The 20,310-nt window shown below is 37.4% G+C and overlaps 1 protein-coding gene across 24 annotated transcripts in view; it reads right to left on the bottom strand.

Annotated features, from left to right (window-relative positions):
* The window catches only part of RIMS2 (regulating synaptic membrane exocytosis 2), a 466,103-nt gene that overhangs the window by 324,623 nt on the left and 121,170 nt on the right, over positions 1-20,310 (bottom strand). For 23 of the 24 annotated variants that reach the window (XM_061995371.1, XM_061995382.1, XM_061995378.1 and 20 more), the window contains one exon: positions 14,068-14,375. In XM_061995371.1, coding sequence (XP_061851355.1) covers positions 14,068-14,375 — 308 coding nt within the window. Of the gene's footprint in view, positions 1-6,626; positions 6,678-14,067; positions 14,376-20,310 lie in introns of all 24 variants that reach the window. The other variant, XM_061995384.1, reaches the window with a different exon arrangement.

The following is a 20,310-nucleotide window of genomic DNA, read 5'->3' as shown; positions in this document are numbered from 1 at the left end:
ACAATCTTCCGAACAGATAAGAGAACACCCTGATTAACCTACTTACATTCAGGATAATATACAAAGGTAAGCTGTCAGTTTACATTTTGCACCTTTACAGAAATTTGGATATTCCCATCTTTGAAAATTCCCAGAACTAATGTCATCAACACAGGGAAGAAAAGGTAAGAAAATGTCTAATTTTTAATGACAGATAAAATTAACCTTGACATATATAGATTCCCAAGCCAAGGAGTATAGACTACATCAGTCCAAAAGGCCAAGTCTTGATAGGAGATTCCTGATCAGCTTTGGACTTATTAAGCAGGGAAGTGCCAATTGTCCCTAATTAGGTATGCTGAAGTTCTGTGATGAGACCAAACAATTCATTTCCCTGTGTCTCATGATGGTCTAAGTAAATGACAGAAATAATCATCATCCACTGATCAGTATGGCTTTAAAACTTTCTAAAAGCAAGCAAAACTTTCGATAAGCAAGTTAAACATGAGATTTTTACCTGCATACTTACTAGTTTGAAAGAATACATTTAACAAAAAAAATATTTGGAACCTGAGATTTTTATCTTGTTTTGTTCAGTTTCGGTTTAATTAAATTCTAAATCTATGAAAGTGTCATGGTTTGGCCCAGTTAGCACAGCAGCACCACGACAGTCTCTTGCTCAGTGCCTACATTCACCCCCACCCTCATTAGGATGGCAGAGGCCCCAGCGAAATTGGAGTAAAAAGATAACCAAGGTTGTTATGGATTAAGACAAGGGCAGGGGGGACTCGCTGCCAATGATGGTTCCAGGCAAAGCAGACTCCAGTACTTGACTTAGAGAGGAAAGTAGAAAAGTTTACTCTACAAGAAACACTACAGAATAAAAGTAAAACAGAGTCCCTCACACGAGTGAATATCTCTGGCATGGGTTCTTTGCCACGGTTGCAGTTTCTGCAGTTATAGGATCCCTGTCTCAGGACAAGGCCTCTTCTGGGCATATGTTTCATGAGCTGTTTTGTTGTGGGTTCCTTCCCTCAGCTGTGGCTATTGGGTCCCTTCCTCAGGACACGGCCTCTTCCGGCCATAGTTTTAAAGAAGAAAATCACTGCCCCTGTCTCGGGGTCTGCAGTGAAGTGGTTGGGTCCCCCCAACGGGACACGGCCTCCTCTGAGCATAGTCACTGTCCCTGGCTCGGGGCCTTTAATGAAGTGAATCGCTGCCCCTGGTCCAGGACCAGCTTTAGCAACATGAGTGTCTGCCCCTGATATGGGGTCATTATCAAAGTGAATCTCTACCACTGATGCCGGGTCTTTAAAGAAATGAAAATAAATCTCAGCTTCACCAGTTCTCTCCATAGAATGCAGGGGAGTCTCTGCTCCAGTACACCTCCTCCTCTCTTTCATCACTGACCTTGGAGTCCACGTTGTTGTTTCTCCCACTGATCCTACTCCTTGCACCACCACCAGCCAGAAGAAGAAAGGACAGAAGAAGAAGAAATGGGAAGAAGAAGGAGGAAGAAGCCTCCTCTCCCAGCTTCTTCTTAAAAAGTGATCGTGGAGGCATCTAATTGGCTCAGCCCCAGCAGTGGGTCTAGCTCAGAGCTGGGGAGAGTTGTGAGCAACTTCTTACAGGAGCCATCTTTACAGCTCCTTCCCCCTTACCAGAAAAGGCTGTCATGTCAAACCACGACAGAAAGGAAAAAATGAAGACTCAGATAAAGCAATGATAGGTCTAATTTTCCTCCTTATGCAGATACTAGGAAATGTGCCATATGTTCAGTTGGGAAATCCTGCTGTTAGGCCCAGTATGGACACAAACAAAAACTGTCACTGACCCTGTAAATTGCACATTCCAGGATGAGTAAAACAGGAAAAAACCAAAATACATTGGACAAGGGAAATGTGAAAATTTTAATTTAAAATCTTTCTGTTATTAATGAGAGTAGACTATACTACTTCATTAAATGAAGCAGCAGGTATGCCTCAGAACCAGTTATACTTCTCAATATAACTCTTTTTAAGGCATCTTTAACACGAATAACTTTGACTTATCGGTTAATTTCCTTAGCTCAATATAGATTATGGCTTTTCAAATGTCTCCACAGAATTCTCTTAATATATTAGTTGAAAGGCAATATGGGAAATTTTATTCAAATATGATAAGGCACGTAATTACATGAAATGTTTAATTTTAATTATTTATCTTATCTCTGTCCTTCTCACCCTTCTGAATATTACACAATATATACAACTTGCTTGGTGAAACAGAAAGGCTCTATTTCTAGGGCACACCACATAAGCTGCATCTTGTGTCTTGAATACATGAAAAGGTATAGCGCCAAGTTTGATATTTTCTCCAGCACAAAAGGAAAAAGGCACTTTGGATTTTGCTGTTTTGCGTGTATATGCTACACAACATGTTCACAAAAAGAATGGAACAACAAGTACATTGCTGCCCACCTCTAATCTGCAACAAAGATTCAGTGTCCAGTTCCTGCCTCACCTGCCAGATCTGGACATTTCTAAGTATTCCTTGCTCAGGGAATTCTGTGCTTAAAAATGAAGATGTTCTTGATTTTACACAGATTCAGAGGTCAAATTTAAATTGTCTGAATTGCTGACTGAAGTTACTAACATAGACACCCAAATTCATTTTTCTTAAATATAGATGTCTAAGGTGTGGAGTTGAGAAGCCTAGTCATCTTTTTCCTCTTGTATAACCAATAAAGAGAAAGAGGAGCATGTAAAAAATATTAGCGCAACCAAAAATTGCATGAGTGACTAAAAATAGATTCTATGAAGTGTTCTTATGCTTGTCTAAGTGCCTTATTTAGGAGGCATGAATATAACTCTGTGGTTGCATTTCTATTGCTGGATCTGAAAATACTTTCCAATTCCTGACTTGGCTGTCTTCTGAGACCAAGTCAAGGAAAAAAAAAAAACAGGCGTGCACATTGTCTCCCTTGTTCTTACCCAGGCACTCTGCTAGCATATAATGTAGCCATTTCATGGACCTATATGTTTTCTAGCAAAATTCTTATTGATGTTAGATCTCCCATTTTGAAAAGAACCCCTAAAATCTAGGGATATGTGTCTTTTAACCCTCTGCCCTGACATAAGGAGCAGAAATTGCATCTCGTAAACAAAAAAACAACCTATTTGTCTAATAAATGTAGAAACAATTGCTTCAACCTGCAAGACCATAATTCTAGTTTGTACTAAAATAATTCATATGTATAGTTAATTTGTTTCATATCAGCAGGACTGGAAGGCTTCCTACAGGACAAATATATCTGGTTTTCTCCACAAAATAATGTCTGTAAACTGGGTCACAAAATGATCTTATAATCTGTTCTCCACTTTCCTCAGTGTCTGACAGATTACTGAAATGGCCGTATACCCTAAGCTTTTAGTGTGGGTATATAAATTTATGCATGGTCATACTTATGGTATAAAATACATAAATAACATCTTTTTACAGTTTTAAAAGTTTAAAGATTGAAGAATCAGGCAATCAGAGTTAGAAAATGTCTAACTGAGACTTCATGTCCCTGACTAAAGGAATAGCTGTATTACCTGACAGGAATAGAAAACTGTTATACTGTGGTTGAATAAGCAGAAGAGTACACGTAACACACATTGATACAGCAGGCTCAATACGCAGAAGATGCTGCACCTTGCAGAATGCATGGTTTAGAGTAGTATATTTCAACCAATTTTATGTTCAGCTGACTCACAATCAATTGATATTTCTTTGCACCTCATTACAGTACATGGATTCTGCTTTATGCTTCATTTGCAGTTCTGGATGCTTCACCAATGAGATGTGTTTCACTAGTCAAGAAGTGCTGGCCAAAAACAGAGATTTGATTGGTTTTTGAAATAATGCATTGAAAACTTCATCTGCTACAGAAGAGTTTTCTGTTCTTAACTTTCATCAAAAATTATCATTTGTCACCTTTCAAAAAAACAAGAGGTGAATTAAAATATTACTAACAAAGTATTATGTATGATTAATAATGTAAAATATTAAAACCAGAAAATACACATTTAAGTTTTCAGATATCTGTCTTTCCTCTCTGTCTCAGGATGATGTATTCAAGGTAATTCATACTTATTATACTCCTTATTCTCAAAGTTAGACCAATTTAAGAGAATATATGATGAGCACAAAGCAGACAGCAAAAATTAAATCCTACACAGTCCAATGATGGTTACCAACTGTGTAAATGCATCCAGCACAGAAATGATTTCAACATACATATTCAGGTAAAGAGATAAGATTCTCCTTGTGAAATATACACAGCTATCATATTCTTTGGATGACATCATTTACAGAGACACTTCTTTGGGTGAGCTGACTGGTGATAAAGCTCCTTATTATGTAAGGAAAGCAATGGTTATGTTGATCTTGAAGGCCATGGTAGTTATATGTTGCATAAATTGGTTCTCATTCCCTGAGAATTTGGGATTTTAATCTTAGAAATTCCTTTTAGTCACCTGGAAAACATCTTAAGAGATTTATGGTGGAATCTCTACTTTCAGAGGATTAATTTGGACCTTAAGTGGCCTCCAAACTTGTGATGAGTGTCAATGTGTCCAGGTGATCTGTGACAGAAACAAAGGCTAATATATATGTAAAGTAGAAGATAGATGATTCCCTGAATAACAGTAAGATTAAGATTATCCTTTTCATTTTGTGAAAAGGAACCTAGGAGAACACATCCATGCACTGAATTGTTTATGAATTTCTGTTGTTCAGTATAGTAGATAAAAGTTGAAGTTTTCCATATCTCGGGAACAAGTTCAAAGAGACTAATTTCTCTTCCTTTCATGTTATTATAAGATTTATGGGTCCTAGGAGTTTCCTATCTTCAGCTGACTGGAATACTAGATTATCTTCCTGATGATCATACACCTCTGGAATTCATTTATTTTGACAGCATCATGGAGTCTGGGTTTTATAAGCATTAAGGTAGTGAGTATATTTTACTTCAGAAAGATCTCCATTTAATACTGGGGCTCTGTGTTAGTGGAGTAAATATAGTGCTGGCTATTATGTGAATAATAGGGATTCCAGGGATGGAGGTGAGGCTGACAGGCCTGTAGTTTCCTGAGTCAACCTTTCTGCCCTTTTTGAAGACAGGAGTGACATTGGCTTTTCCAGGCTTTTGTGAATATCGACAAATGGGCAGACGTACTCTTACAGATGTTCTAAATTACTTGAAGGAAGAACAAAGAAATAAAGTCAGTATGAATGACTGGTCCTGAACTAGGCCAGTGCATCAGTCATTAGGGCAATATAATCTGTCATCAGCCAAAACAACTTTGCTGAGAAGTTGAGACACTCTTACCTCTGTTCTTAATATCCAAAGTTCTAGAGCTTGTTTTAAGTGAGCCTGAGCTATATAATATTCCTCCATTATCTATTGTTTAAGTGATATATCTTCCTCTTTTCCTTCTCAACCTAATTCTGAGGTTCTTTATAATTTATATTTTCATTTAGAAGAATCTCTGCATCAAAAATACCTGCTGAGTAGCAATTAAACTATTTTTGCCTTCAACTTTATTCAAAGATCCAATTTCTTGCTTTAAATATTGATACATATTCTCCAAATGAAAATGAATTCTCCAATCATAGTATTTCGTTGAGCTGGGAAGCACACAAAACATACACTTTTTTTTTTTAAATGCAAGCCCAAATTAAATTGGCTTAGTTTCAAGAATTCATTTTTGTTCCAATCCCAGTTAATGAATGGTACAGGAAGATGAATCATTACATGTCCATCTTAGGAATAAATGCAATTATCTCAGCATCATGAGGAGGTGAAATTGCTGAACTCTTCAGTTGTTAAAATTTTTATATTCAAGAGGTGAGATTGTTGAACTCATAGTACTAACTAGAGCATAAAGATACAACTGAGACAGGTCCATTTTTGTCAGCCCAGCACTTCATGTCAGAGTCAATAAGTTTTAATTAAAATTAATCTATCCTTGGGAAAAAAAAATGGTTTTGTGCAGTGATTTGGAACTTTAGAATGCAATGTCCCTCTGAAGCTTACTGGTTTATTTGGAATTCCGAGGAAAATCAAATGCTTTCTGATTTAATCTCATCTACCTTGATGGCTATTTTTTTAATGTATGTGTGTGTGAGTATCAGGGAAGTCTATCATTTAAGGTCCATGTTTTTCACTAAATCATTACAGAATAAAACCTCTTGGAATTAAAATGCATTGCCTTCTATCAAGATTGTCATAAGAACTGTTGTCTTTGCTATTTTCTTTTTGCCAAAGAAAGTGGACTTTCTCACCAAAGTTCATGGCTCATCCTATTACAAGCTGCACAATAAACACTTACTTTGTCAGGAAAACTACATCTAGAGACCCATTCTGACGTAATATCAGCTGACAAAACACTGGACCAGAAATTGGGAAAACTCTGTTTGAAGCAACTTAACCGCCTGTTATTCTATGAAGATGATGCACTTATGAGGTCCCTAATAGCATTTCCAGGAAGCCCAGTGCTGCATAAATGAGCACTTTCTGATGTCATTTTTCTGAAACACCAGGGCATGTTTAGGGCACAGTGCTGCACAGTGCAGAAGAGCTCAGAATAAGTTGCATATACACAACCCACTGCATATCATACATAGATATTACCTTAGATATTAAAACTCCACTTGAAGTTAAAAGTAATTGACTTCAGGTCACTTATATTTTCTACATATCTTGAAATGCCATTGTATACTACTTTACTGTAACTACTCCCTTAAAATAAATGTCTGTCTTCTTTTTGGGTAGTAAAGAATGCAGGGAGGCTTATTTTTACTGAATGGTACAAAATTAGGATTTCTCAAAGCCTGGGGGAGAAATATCTACTTACTTCACCATAAATCTGCAAGGACACTTATGAATGGTTGCAGAATTGCTGGAAATTGAGGAGAAGAAGTGTTCTAGAGGTATGGGGAAAAAAATGAACTGGATTGGAGAAGAAAAATATGCCTGTCTTTCAGTGAAGGAATACCATAAGTGAACCTTTGAAAACACTTCCAATGTCTAACCAGACGATGGTAACAACTCATATCAGTGTGAAAGAGATGATGATAAATGAAAGAAAATTAGCTAATAAAATAAATAAAGACATTCCTGAGCAGGCAAAGGGACAGAGAAGAATTTGGCTGGAACAAGTGGCAGAAAAAGATACGGAATAATAATGTGAAAATCCAGGTAGAAAACAATATGATATTGCTTAAAGATGTGATTTTTTTAGTTCTGAAAATACGGTCATCCTGATCCTACTACATTCATTTTTTAATTTTTTTTTTCCTCAGATTTGACTTTAAAAAAAATAGATTGATATTTACTAGGTTTTCCATGTAAAAGATAAATGACAATGAAATTGCAATACAGAAGTGAATGCTTTAGGATTTGTGACTTCTAGAGGTGCAAAGAAAGAGACAAAGAATTTGTACCAACAAGAATTGTTCATTCTCATTTTTTATTTTAACTCAATCTATGTAGTTATGGGTAAATGTATGAAAATAAAAGGCTACTCATTGAATTGCCTCCTGCAGATTCCTAAACCACTTTGCTGCCAGAAACTACAAACTTGAGTTAGCACAGTCCTTTATTAAATATTAGCCATTTCCCTCGGCTGCAGTCCACAGATGTAACTTATTCACATTTGCACACTAGACTTCTAAATATGAAATTCAAACATAATCTGTTCAACAGTATTTAGTACAGATTCTACAGCTAGATAAATTCAGGCTTTAAACACAAACAAAAAGTTAATTTCTTTTAATAAAACATCATTAGAAAAAAATAAGAACTGCTAGCTCATTGGTTGTTCTGCTACTTTGGGGAAAATAAAAGTGGAGAAAAGGAGGGAAGCAATGTGAATCTCAGGAAAAAACTGAAGTGACAGTGTGGCTGCACATGTCATGTTAGCATTGTCAGTATTCACATGAACAGGAGATCCACAAATCCAATGGGAGACAAACAGAACCATACAAGCAGTTTCATTTCTCAGAAGACAGACAGTTCTGTAAAGGTAATGGAGATTAAAAGCTTCCTCTCTTTCCTAGAAGTTAGAAGAGAATGGACACCCTGCCACTTATTACGACCTATTAAAAACAGATAGAAACATAGTATAGCTCCTATAGATATTCTGGGCTGTTAATAGACTATGTCAGTACCTTTCAGGAACTTATTACAGAGATTCTGCATTACAGATGGTACCGAACTCCTTACTCATCTTCATAAGTAGGTGTAGTTTAATCCTTGTCATAAGTGTCTCATTATTTCATTAAAGCTTCTGCACTGAAGGATTTCTGACTTTCTTGGACCTAGGGAACTTGTTTTCAATAATTAAATACTACATTTTCTCTGGCTCTTTTCCCATAAATTTCTACTGCTTCAGCTGGCCATAGTTATTATTCATTTCAATTTTATGCCATTCCAGATTGAGACAGCAGATAAGCGTAGCTTATTTCGTAGTCATGAAACGTTGATTTACAAACTCTAAACCTCTGTGTAGAGGAATTAAATAATTAGAGGCATTTGGTGAAGAAGAAACTAACTCATTTGTTCTTATTACCTCAAGAATCATACAAAGCATACACTGAAATGGAAAGTACACAGCACAAGAAAATAAAGCAAAACTAGTGAAGCTACAGTTTTCAGACTGACATTGGTTTCACTTTACAGCTCCAAAGACTGCCTATCAAAGAGGTGAAAAATGCTGGAACAGGAGCAGGAAGACAAAGATAAAACCTTACTTGGATCCAGTTCAAACCCCATAAACCTTAAATCTTTAGTTAATATGTTAAAAATACTGTTGGGTACCTCTAATGCCCAAATTTTGCATCCTGTTCTAGCACCAGGAAAAGTCAGTGACAGTCATGTATAGAAAAGAATACTGATTCCATTTTAAACTCAACCTGCAAATACTTGTATCTAGTACAAGTTTTTTCATGAAGTGAAAGAATATCATTATTCTTTCTCCAAAATTGTGGGTTTTTTCTATTGTTGTGGCCCATAATATTAAAAAAAAAAAAAATCAAGTTGGTTAATTCTTACATAAAGCATTCTAAAAAGTTTAGAGGCACTATCTCCCTAATGGATACTTCTGAATGTGAACAAATTTGCACATGGCATTGTCAGTCAGACTCTTAGATACCAAATATTTTATTTTAAACACTGTTTTTGTACTATATATATTTTTTTTCACTCTCTTTAAATACATCAGCAGGTAGATAAATGTAAGTGAAAAATTTAAAATGTCCCTATTTTACTTGAGATTTCTTTCAAATATGCTTGTTTCCACTGGTCCAAGATTGTGCACTTTTTTAAGACACCTGGACTGAAGATCTACAAACCCAGGTACTCAGAAATAGAAAAAAGCCAAAATCAGAGTCTGCAGGTCCTTGTCATAAGTGTTGCTGGGGGAAAAAAAAAAAAAAAAAAGTTATAATCTTGGGAAACATCAAATTTTCAGCCTTTCAGAAATAGATGTAATTGACTGATTCTTTAATGTTACATTGTCATATTTTAAATTTCAATGAACTGCCATCAGTGATGTTCTCGGTATCTTGCTCACAATCCAGTAATTAAGGAAGAGCCATTTGAAAAATATATAACATGAAACAGATGGGCACACATTTTCATTTATTTAATTCATGCTGCTCTTTGATGTTTCTCAGCTAGTTTATGCCTGCTTTTTCCTCTCTCCTCCTCTTCCCTCTTATTTTGGTCTCTTTTCCTCTCTGTTCACACCCTGACATCCCCAATTGCAGTTCCAAAAGACAGAGCCTACGCTGCCAACTCAATACTGGCACTCCTTCCAAGAACGGAAGCAAAGGGAAACAGGGGAGTACTTTCATCCTACTGCTGCTGATAATGCAATAGAATAAAAACTTTCTACGTGGAAACACATGTATACATTCCATAAAGAATAAATGCACAAAATCAGATCCTAGAAGCCTCAACAGTCTTGTTTGTAGTTCTAAGAACTACTTAAAAGAAAATGCATCTTTCAAACCGATTGCCATGTGGGGAAAACAACTTGAAAATCTTGGGGGTTTCTGACATAAAAGGAATGATAGAAAATTAATTAAAAAATATATATGTATCCTTGAAAGGACAAGCAAAGGAAGAAGGTAAGAGTATATATTTTATCTGTGTCTGCTGGCCTGGAAAATAAATACTGCTGTTGTGCAACTCTGCAGCTGCTCACTCTCTCAATTTGTTGTTTTCATTTTGGTTTTTATGACTTAGTCTCATATCCTTACAGCTAATCTGAAAAAGGTTCAGGCAGCTTTATTCGTTAGTCTTGCTTCAAATCACGATCTTATAGATCATGATCTTCAACAGAACCAATTCTCTTTTTTTGCTATGGGTCACCCTCTGATAGATGCAACAGTAATAGACTGACTCATGCAATATGATAACAAACTTTCTCACAATATTTTTCAAAAATTTTGCATTGAATTTCATGTAAAGTATCCTTGAAGAAAGTTTATCTCATACTAAGAGAATGTATGGCAAATATATATTGCAAATTGAAAGTTAATGTTTTCAAATTTGGGAAAGCATTTTGGATTCATACAGGATGGAGTAGAAAAAAAAATAAACCACCCAAAAACCCCCACACTTAATCATTCACATCTACCTGAATTATATAATGTCATTTCACATAGATATTGCATCAGAAATAGTTATGTCATCATCACCTTGCACTGGGGAGATATATGGCTTGTTTCCTACTCCAAGAGAGCTATTGCTTTGAAAGGATTGAGAAATGGCATGTATATAGAAAACAGGTTTGTGAAGCTGCATCTCTGGAATGTCACAAAATATTTGTAATTTTAAACACTGCATTTATATGTGGAAAATTACTGAAATGGCTTTACAATGGATCCTACCAAGAGCAAGGAAAATAATTATTTTACAACTCAAGCATGGCAACACCATATAAAGATCAAACAATTCAGGCAAACAGAATGATGCATTTAAAAGCTTTGTATCAGCATTAAGGTTCCTTGTTCCCTAGCTTTTATGATTAGGATGTTGTAGACACTTTAACAGGACATTATAAACATTTGCTTTGGCTTTGCAATGAAGAAATCAACCATTTCACAAGCTGATTGTCTGCTACAAAAGGATTGAAAAAAAAATTATGCCTATTCAAATAATTTTTCTGCTAGAAATAAAAGACAATGTATTGAGTGATGAGTAGCATAGGTCTTGGGAACAATAGAGTACATGAATGTTTTTGATCAAAGTAAAATAGAAGGACTGTTTTGTATAATACAGAGTTAACATGAAATTGGATAGTATGAATCAAAGAACTGAAGTGCATACAACCATAAATCTACCATCTGTGCACAGTAGACCTCAGATTGGACCTTCTGAGTCTATAGGTTACCTACAGTAATATTTTGCATTTTTTCTTGTTATTTTGCGATTTTCAGGGAGTCTGGCATTAACACTACATCAGCATCCATCTCTGCTCACAATGTTAAATCAGTGAAAACCACTGTATATGGCTACTTCTCAACTTCTCTTAGCATAAAAGGGAAGGGAAGGGGAAGGGGAAGGGGAAGGGGAAGGGGAAGGGGAAGGGGAAGGGGAAGGGGAAGGGGAAGGGGAAGGATACATGAGGCATTCAGAAAAGGAGACAGAAGACCAGAAACCTGTACGAAAAGTTGTATACAATTGCTTGACCACAACTGCAAGTAGATGAAAGGAGTTTTTCTTAACTCGATCATTAATATCTATCCTACACATTACTTCAGTGTAAAGACAACATTACCTTCTGCTCTTAACAGTGGTCAAACGTAATAAAATTGTAAGCCTTCTCAATATTATTGCCCAGTATAGTAATAGCACCACAGCATATACAGGTCCAAACTTAAAGCTTAACACCACCCTTGAGTTGTGGAACAGTCTCACTCAGAGATTCTGATATTCTCTTCTAAAAGTCCATTTGACAAATCAGACATTGATTTGGCATCAAGGAGGAGTGTTTATCAGAGAGTCATAGAATGGTAGGGTTGGACAGAACCTTTAGAGATCATCTAGTCCAAACTCCCTGCAGAAGCAGTTTTTCATTATCTCTTAACAAAGCAAAGAGTTAATTTGAGGAACATTAGGAAATAAAATTATTCATAAGACCATCTAATCAAGCTTCTATACCATGCAAAATGTATTTTTTTTCTGTAGTGTCCGGTGAAGGTCAAGGGGTAGTGGACAAAAGCTGGAACATAAAAAGTTCCACTGAAACATAAAGAAAAACTGCTTTCCTATAAGGCTGGCAGAGCACTGGTACAGGCTGCCCAGGGAGTCTCCTCTGGAAGTTTTCAAAACCCACCTGGACACATTCCTGTGTGACCTAATCTAGGTGGACCTGCTTTAGCAGGTGGGTTGGACTAGATGATCTTTGGAGGTCCCTTCCAACCCCTACCATTCTGTGATTCTGTGATATCATAAATATATTCTAAGCATACTTGTATATGTTAATCAGGAAACACTAGTATTTGATACAAATAAAGCCTGAAGAGGATAAGGACTGAGAAAAAGCTATCTGGATTTAAACAATATGTTGAGTAGAAATTATCACAATTAGCAGAATGGTTCTGACTTCAGGCTTGAAGCCTACATTCTTCCTGTTGGAAGTATTGCTTTATACCCTCCATATAACTTTGCTTACAATAAATGCCCATTACATATCTGAATTTGTATATCTCTCTCTCCCTTTCTCTTTCTGCATGCATATAATATAAAAACACTGTCATCATTATCACAACATTGTGTATGATACCTTTTTCCAGGAAAAATTAAGGAAAAAAGAACTACAAGAGGAGCAGTCTCTCTCTCCTAGCATCAAGTTAAGCTTCCAGCTATATTTCTTAGAGGCCACACATATAGCTGAGGAGCACTAAGAACCACTAAGTACTGAACCCATCAACTGAAATTGGAGCAAAGTTAACCAAAAAGTCTTAATTAAATCTGATTTGTTCCCAAATAAGATAAGAAATAGGAAATAAAATACAGTGGAAAACAAGAGGGGAAGGAAAAGAAAAACATTTTTAATTATATTAGGTCTAAAAGATATTACAGCTGTCTAACTTGTTTCAGGCTTGCAGAGTAAATAGCATAAAGAGGTCATAGCTGGGCAGCAGAGAAAGGCTGCCAGATTATACTGCTCTAGCTGCCAAGTTCCATGGCAGGTGACGGTCTCTGGAGAGAGAGGATGTCATTTCCAGAGAAACATGTGAGAAAACTCACTCTCTTCTTTCCCTTCCTACCATATTTGAAGTTCTGTTCTGGTCTAGATTAGAGAGAAATTAAAATTATTCAAGTAAACAATTTTCATTTTTATGTTCCAGTAAAACATAACCACAGAGGTTGAGAGTCTTCTGTTGCCTTTGGGTACAGTCACATCACGAAAAAGTGAGAGAAATTCCAACTCCAGCCTCTGGCTAAACTACATTAGCACCAAAACAGCCACAGTTTTAACCAGTGACAAGTAACACTGAGACAAACCAGTGAAGAAAGAAATTTTCATATTAATGAAAATAACCAACAGCAAGAAACTGAGAAACTGTGAAAAGACTCCAGACATCAAAGAAAGATTTTACCATCTTCAATCCTATATACTACAAGTACTACCAGATGTTTTAATTTGACAGCCTGAACAGCTGTCATAAACCTGCTTTTTTGAGTCCTAATTCGGATTCCTACAATTCTGCTGTGAAGCTGGTAGCCACAAAGGAAATATGGTAGCATTCTGTACAGTGCAACGACTATGATTTCATAAAGCTGCAAAAACATGGAGAAGCCTTTTCACACTGCAACTGTCATTTCCCCTTTTTTTAATGGGAAGGAATGAAGAACACTCATTGCTCATAACCATCTGAATATAGTAACAGACTCCTGATCTGCTGCTTCTTAGGATTGTTTTAAAAAGACCAGTATGTATTTTACAGGCAACGGAATAAAAATAAAACAAAACTTTAAAAGATTTTTCTTAAATGTAGCATAAATTCAGCAGAACTTATCAGTATAAACATTAAATACTTTCTTACCTGTCTGTTGTGTCACTTGTTACTTGGTGCTTTATTCCTGAACCATTCTTAATTGAGTCTTGTCTTGTGAGCCCTTGAGACCTACTTTTGTCCAAAACTTTTGTGGATATGTCACCTGATGGTCCTTGGTACTGTGAATGTTCCTGCAGCTTTGCTTTTTTCTCTTGAGGTGCTTCTTCGTTCCGCAGACCTCTAATACCTTCTTGGTCAGGCTGCTGGGGTGCATTTGATCCACTGTTATAGAACCAGGCTCCCGATTTTGTGAGGATTTCTTGTTGTTTTCGGCACAAGTTACATACCCACATTACCTGTTCAGACATATTTAAATGGAAAATCTGTTAGCTTGTAAACATTGTATACAAAGTTTCCACCAGGCACACACCAAATCATTGTTGACATTTCCAAATGTAGAAAGAATACTATTTTAATTTTTTTCTATTAAAATTACAATAGCTTAGCCACAGCACAGTAAAATATGTCTGTACAATCGTGAAGGAAATCACTTTAGAAAAATATAAAACTCAAAAGTATTCTTATTCTACTTTGGCTTCATATTTATAATACAAGGGAAAACCACAGATAGTGGCAATAAAAATGAAAAGGATCTATGTATAGACATTCCAATGGCAGTAAATGTAAGATCAGAAAATAAAGACTGTAGGTGGAGGATGACAGGATGACATAAAAAAAGGAATAAAGAATCCATTAAATATTTAATCTATTATCTTACTAAGTCATTGTAAGGAACTTCGGAATAAATCCTCTGCTGTTGCAAACAAGTAATTTTATAATTCTCAAAAATGCTCCGTGATTTACTTCAGTGACAGTCTATAGCTTATATTTACATGAACAAGTTGACTTCAATAATGACTTGGTTTTCAAAGCCATTGTGAATTAAAGCCATTTTATAAATAACATAATATATAAGGTGGTGAGTCTCTCCAGTTCATGGCCAAGATTTAGCTTTTGCTGTATGCTTACTAAATTATTAAACTTATTACAGCTTCCCAATTGCAAGATTCTGTGCACAGTAATGAGGTTTTTGTTAACATTCTAAAATGTACTTGCTTGCAAAACTTTTGTATCTGATCACCTTAGTCACATAGCGGTGCAGGAAATTGCCAATGCCAATTATCTGTAAGTTAATATCACATTCAGTTCTTCTTTTATATGAGAATAAATCAGGATGTAATGAATCAAACACAACAGACCAGTAATTAATACAATGGTACATTGAAACTGGTTATTGTTTTATCTTAAAATATGGATTGTAGATAGAATTAATTCACTGCAACTTTAGTCTTTCACTCCTTAATCTTCATTTCCTTTAGCCTTAACTCAGCTCTTCTTTATATATTTTTGTCTTAGTTCACAAATAAAATTGTATCTTTTTACTACATGTTCCTTGAATGTCTACACTTAGCCTTCAATCTAATTATCATGCCTTCAGCTTTAATCCTATGCTTAGCTGCCCCTTTTTGAAAGATTTACAGTACAGGACATTCAAAGGCGTACATTAAAGCTTTTTATTATTCTTTTAAATGCACCTAGCTTCATGGTTGAATCACACAGAAAACGTAGTTTTTACCTCCACTATACATCCAGCTCAGTCCATCAGAAAAAGTTTCTGAAGCTGCAGTCGGTATCTGACTTTTATTTTCTGGGCAGTTATCTAATAGAAAATCTGTGTCCTCTTTCTAGTCAAGTCTCACCAAAAATGTTTTGATTAAAGATTCATACAAAAGACTACTTGGATGCAATGTTTGTATTCAAATTAAACTCGTTGACTGCCTCTACTTCATCTATGAGAACTCATGTCTGCTTATTTCAACATGACAGAACAATCTGTGAACACATTGAGGGTAAAAGACAGAATCACACAATCTTAAGGGTTGAAAGGGACCTCGAGAGATTATCTAGTCCAACTCCCCTGCCAGAGCTGGACCACATAGAGTAGATCACACAGGAACTCGTCCAGAATGTCCTCAGAGAAGGAGACTCAACAACACATCTGGGCAGCCTGTTCCAGTGCTCCGTCACCCTCGCAGGGAAGAAATTCTTCCTTATATTTCTTTGGAACTTCTTATGTTCTACCTTATACCCATTGCCCCTTGTCCTACCATTGGACATCACTGAGAACAGTCTGGCTCCATCCTCCTGATACCCACGTCTTACATTTTTGTAAACATGAATGAGGTCACCCCTCAGTCTCTTCTTCTCCAAGCTAAAGAGCCCCAGCTCCCTCAGCCTTTCATCAGAAGGGAGATGCTCCACTCCCTTCATCATCTTGGTGGTCCTACACTGAACTCTCTCCAGCCGCTCGCTGTCCTTGAACTGAGGGGCCTAGAACTGGACACAATATTCCAGACGCTGTCATGAGGGCAGGGCAGAGCAGAGGGGGAGGAGAACCTCTCTCAACCTACTGCCCATACTCTTTATAATACATCCCAGGATGCCATTGGCCTTCTTGACCACAAGAGCACAATGCTGACTCATGGTCATCCTGCTGTCCACTAGGATCCCCAGGTCCCTTTCCTCTATACTACTCTCTAACAGTTCATTCCCCAGCCTGTACTGGAATATGGGGTGATTCTTTCCCAGGTGCAAAACTCTACACTTGCCCTTGTTGAATTTCATTAGATTTCTTTCCACCTAACCCTCCAGCTTGTCCAGGTCTCACTGAATGGCAGCACAGCCTTCTGGTATGTCAGTCACTGCCCCCAGTTTAGTGTCATCAGCAAACTTGTTGACAGTGCCCTCTGTTCCCTCATCAAGGTCATTAATGAATAGATTGAACAGTACCGGTCCCAGCACTGACCCCTGAGGGACTCCACTAGATACAGGCCTCTAACTAGACCCTGCCCCATTGATCACAACTTTGCCTTCTTTCACTTCTTCCTTATTGTACCACTCCCTGAGTGGTAGCTTGTTGCCTGTAGTAGGTTAGATGTCCTGAGAACAAAGGTCAACACTGTGCATGCTTCAGACCCAATCATCATTCAAATACACTCAATACATTCAAATTAACTCACTTAGAAAAAGAAGAAACTCCAATTACAAAGGAGGAAGAAACTGATGCAGGATCATCACAAGAAGAGGAGGAGGAGGAAGAGGTGGAAGTTATGAACAACACGATTACCACCTGATCCCTATCCCTGAGCGAGTTGACTTTCTCATCCAACATTTCTTCTTCTCCATAGGGGCAACTGATACTGGCAGTGTCTGTTGCATGTGTAGCCACAGCGCATGTCATTGGGGCTGGGTTAGCTGCAATGCCTGTCGATCTATTCTTCTCTTCTTCCTCCTGAGGGTGCTGTCTAACGTTGAGCAGAATTTGATATATACTAGCCAGGGCAACGCACAGTGCAGTCAGTTGTGCCTCTCTGGAATAGCCATAACATTTTCTTTTCAAGTGTTCTATCACTCTATCAGGGTCATGTAGCTGTTCCAGGGTGAAGTTCCAAACCATTGGAGGTGAGAAGTTCTCTAGATACCTGCCCATATTCTCCCACATTCCATTCCACCCATTACTATGCAGCCTTGGGGTAGATCTTTGAGTGAGACTTTTAACGACTTCTACAACCTTAAGCAAGATATGAAGCATATTTAGGAGACATAACAGTAAAAGCAGGATAACTGGAAAGTCCCAAGAACACCCAAATTTCTCAGATGTTGTTTTAGTCAGTCAGAAGGAGAAAGAGGAAGTAAAAGAGTGGGAGAAAGTATCCCCCCTATCTTCTCCATAGGTTGGGTTAAATTGCTAATGAATTCTGAAAGGAAAAGCCTGAGGTATGGGAGTGACCACAACACTATATACAAATATCAGCTAAGCCCAATAACCAATGATAGAATCATATCATAAACTGAAAAAACCCAGTACAGCAAAACTGTGATCTTCATTACTTTCCCTGAGGTGATAAACAGCCCCACAGGGAACACATAGAGAAGGTAAGAGTTCACATAAAACCACCATGTAAACAGCTGAGCGAGCATTGTGATCAGTTGTATGGTCAATATAAGAAAACTGTATACCAAATCTCAACACACTCTTTGTCAGATCTGTCCTTATCTTAACCCTTTGTGCCTCACGTTGGGCACCAAAAAGAATATGGTGGTTTAGCCCTAACTGAACAATAATCAAACCGTCCAGTTACTCACTCCTCCCCAACTCAGCAGGATGGGTAGGAGAATCGAGAGAGAGTTCTAGAACTTTCTGGATTGAGATAAGGACAATTTAATAGAACAACACAAAGAGAAGGCAGTTACAATGATGGCCAAAGGACACAGAAAAACAAGCAATACCCAGGGTAACTGTTCAGCCCAGCGACCAGTCCCGGCACCCAGCCCAGCACCCAGCCCAGCTCCCAGTCCGGCAGCAGAGCCACAGTTCCTGCACTGACCACAGCGCCGCCCTGCCGCTGTGGAGGCTGCCCTGCCTGGATGGGGAGAGTTAACTCTATCCTGGCCAAACCCAGGACAGCTAATTAAGTTTATAAGTACATATAAGCTCCAAACTGAAATTTCAGCACCAAAACCAGAAGTGGTTTTGCACTTTTTAATCAATAGCAATTAAAAGCTTTTAATATTTCCATTTGATTCGTACACAGCTATAAGAAGTTCTAAATTTTCCATATATGTGTCAGTGCAATTAAAGCACTCAACCTGAAACAATTATTTTAGTAGAAAAATATGCAACATTTTAAATGGCTATAAATCCCCCTACTTTTTGTGTGCTTTTTTTTTTCTCCTATTGGGATATGTTAAAATGTCACAAAAGCTAGAAAGCACAGTCTAAACACTTGAGAAACTATGTCCTTGGCAGACAGCCAAATTTTGTCCCAGGACAATGGACTCCAGGATGACCAGTATTGTTCTCCTGTATCAAACAGAATGAGAAGTCTTTTTTAATGAATATGATTTAATATTTCCTCCTAGAACCAGGAAGAGTACTCCTGAGCTAACCTCCTCCCCGTGATACACAAAATTTAGCGATCTGTTTCAATCTAAACCAATGCAGTCGTCAATGCAACTGAGATCCAAATGAAACAAGCAAATGTTTAATGATTAAAAGTTTAACCAAACCCAACTCCTGATTAAAGACGCTATGCATGTCTCTGTTGCCATGATCTACTGTATCATCATCTGGTATTTTATTTCCCTCTCTGCAGCTTGAAAGCTTTTTCCCACTAACTGTCAGTGACACTTCAAGGAGGACATCGCATTGTCTCCCAGGCCCTACTGAAGCCAAACTGGTTCCAGCTCTTTTCATTGTGCAATGTTTCTTACAGAAAACGAAAGTAATTGAGTCAGACCTGCAGGAAGAAATATGAGCTCATAAACTGAGAGCACCTCATGAAATGAAGAAATTTTTTTTAAAGACACTAATTAACAAAGATATTCCACGTTAAAAAGAATTCAAACACACAGCATGAAAAACATATGTATTTATGTATTTTGCAGTGGTTTTGCTGCCTTTCTAAGACTGTTTCATAATACTTATAGCTAAGACTTCTGATAAAGCATTATTTCTAATGTACATTCAACATGTAGCCTTCCATAGTGTGGACATAAGCACACATAGAAATTCACGTGCTTTCAGGGCGAACCAAGACATTCAAGCCCTTGATTATAGTACAGAGCTAAATTGACTTCTCTATCTTATCACAGCATGTAGAAGCATTCTTTCAGTTTAAAAATTTTACAGTGCAATTGAAAGACAGACACGTATGTAAGACAGTGTCCTGTGAGCACAGACAGGAAGGTAGCATATCTCTGGAAAGGATTTTTCCTTACACCTCCAAGGGCCTGCAATAGAGCACTCAACAGCTCGCACACACACAGAGCAGCTCCATCCCTGCCAAGTCCCTCCGCAGGACAGGCAGTTTCATGTGACTGTGACAGCAGCACAGCACAGAAGGGAACAGGAGACTGCACGAGTGGATTCAATGTTTAACACAAGCATTTTGATAGATCTGCAATGAAGAAACACAGAACTTTTCCTTCTGAAAGAGTAATTTAAAAAAAGGTCATCCCCTACGTCAGAAATCAGCACTCTAAAGCAGGCATGCTACCTAGTACACACATTTTCAAATCTCATAAGCACCACTCTAAACAGTTCAACAGTCTTGAACACATTGTGTACACAAACGTCAGTGTTGCAGTTCGTGGGTGTCAGTTCTTCTCACCAGGAGAACACTGCCAATTTAAGAAATAAAAATACAGACAAAAATCTGCTCCCTAAAA

This window comes from Colius striatus, chromosome 4, assembly GCF_028858725.1.
Source record: "Colius striatus isolate bColStr4 chromosome 4, bColStr4.1.hap1, whole genome shotgun sequence".
NCBI lineage: Eukaryota > Metazoa > Chordata > Aves > Coliiformes > Coliidae > Colius > Colius striatus.
Note: the sequence above shows the minus strand (reverse complement) of the source record. Positions and strands in the feature narration are given on the sequence as shown.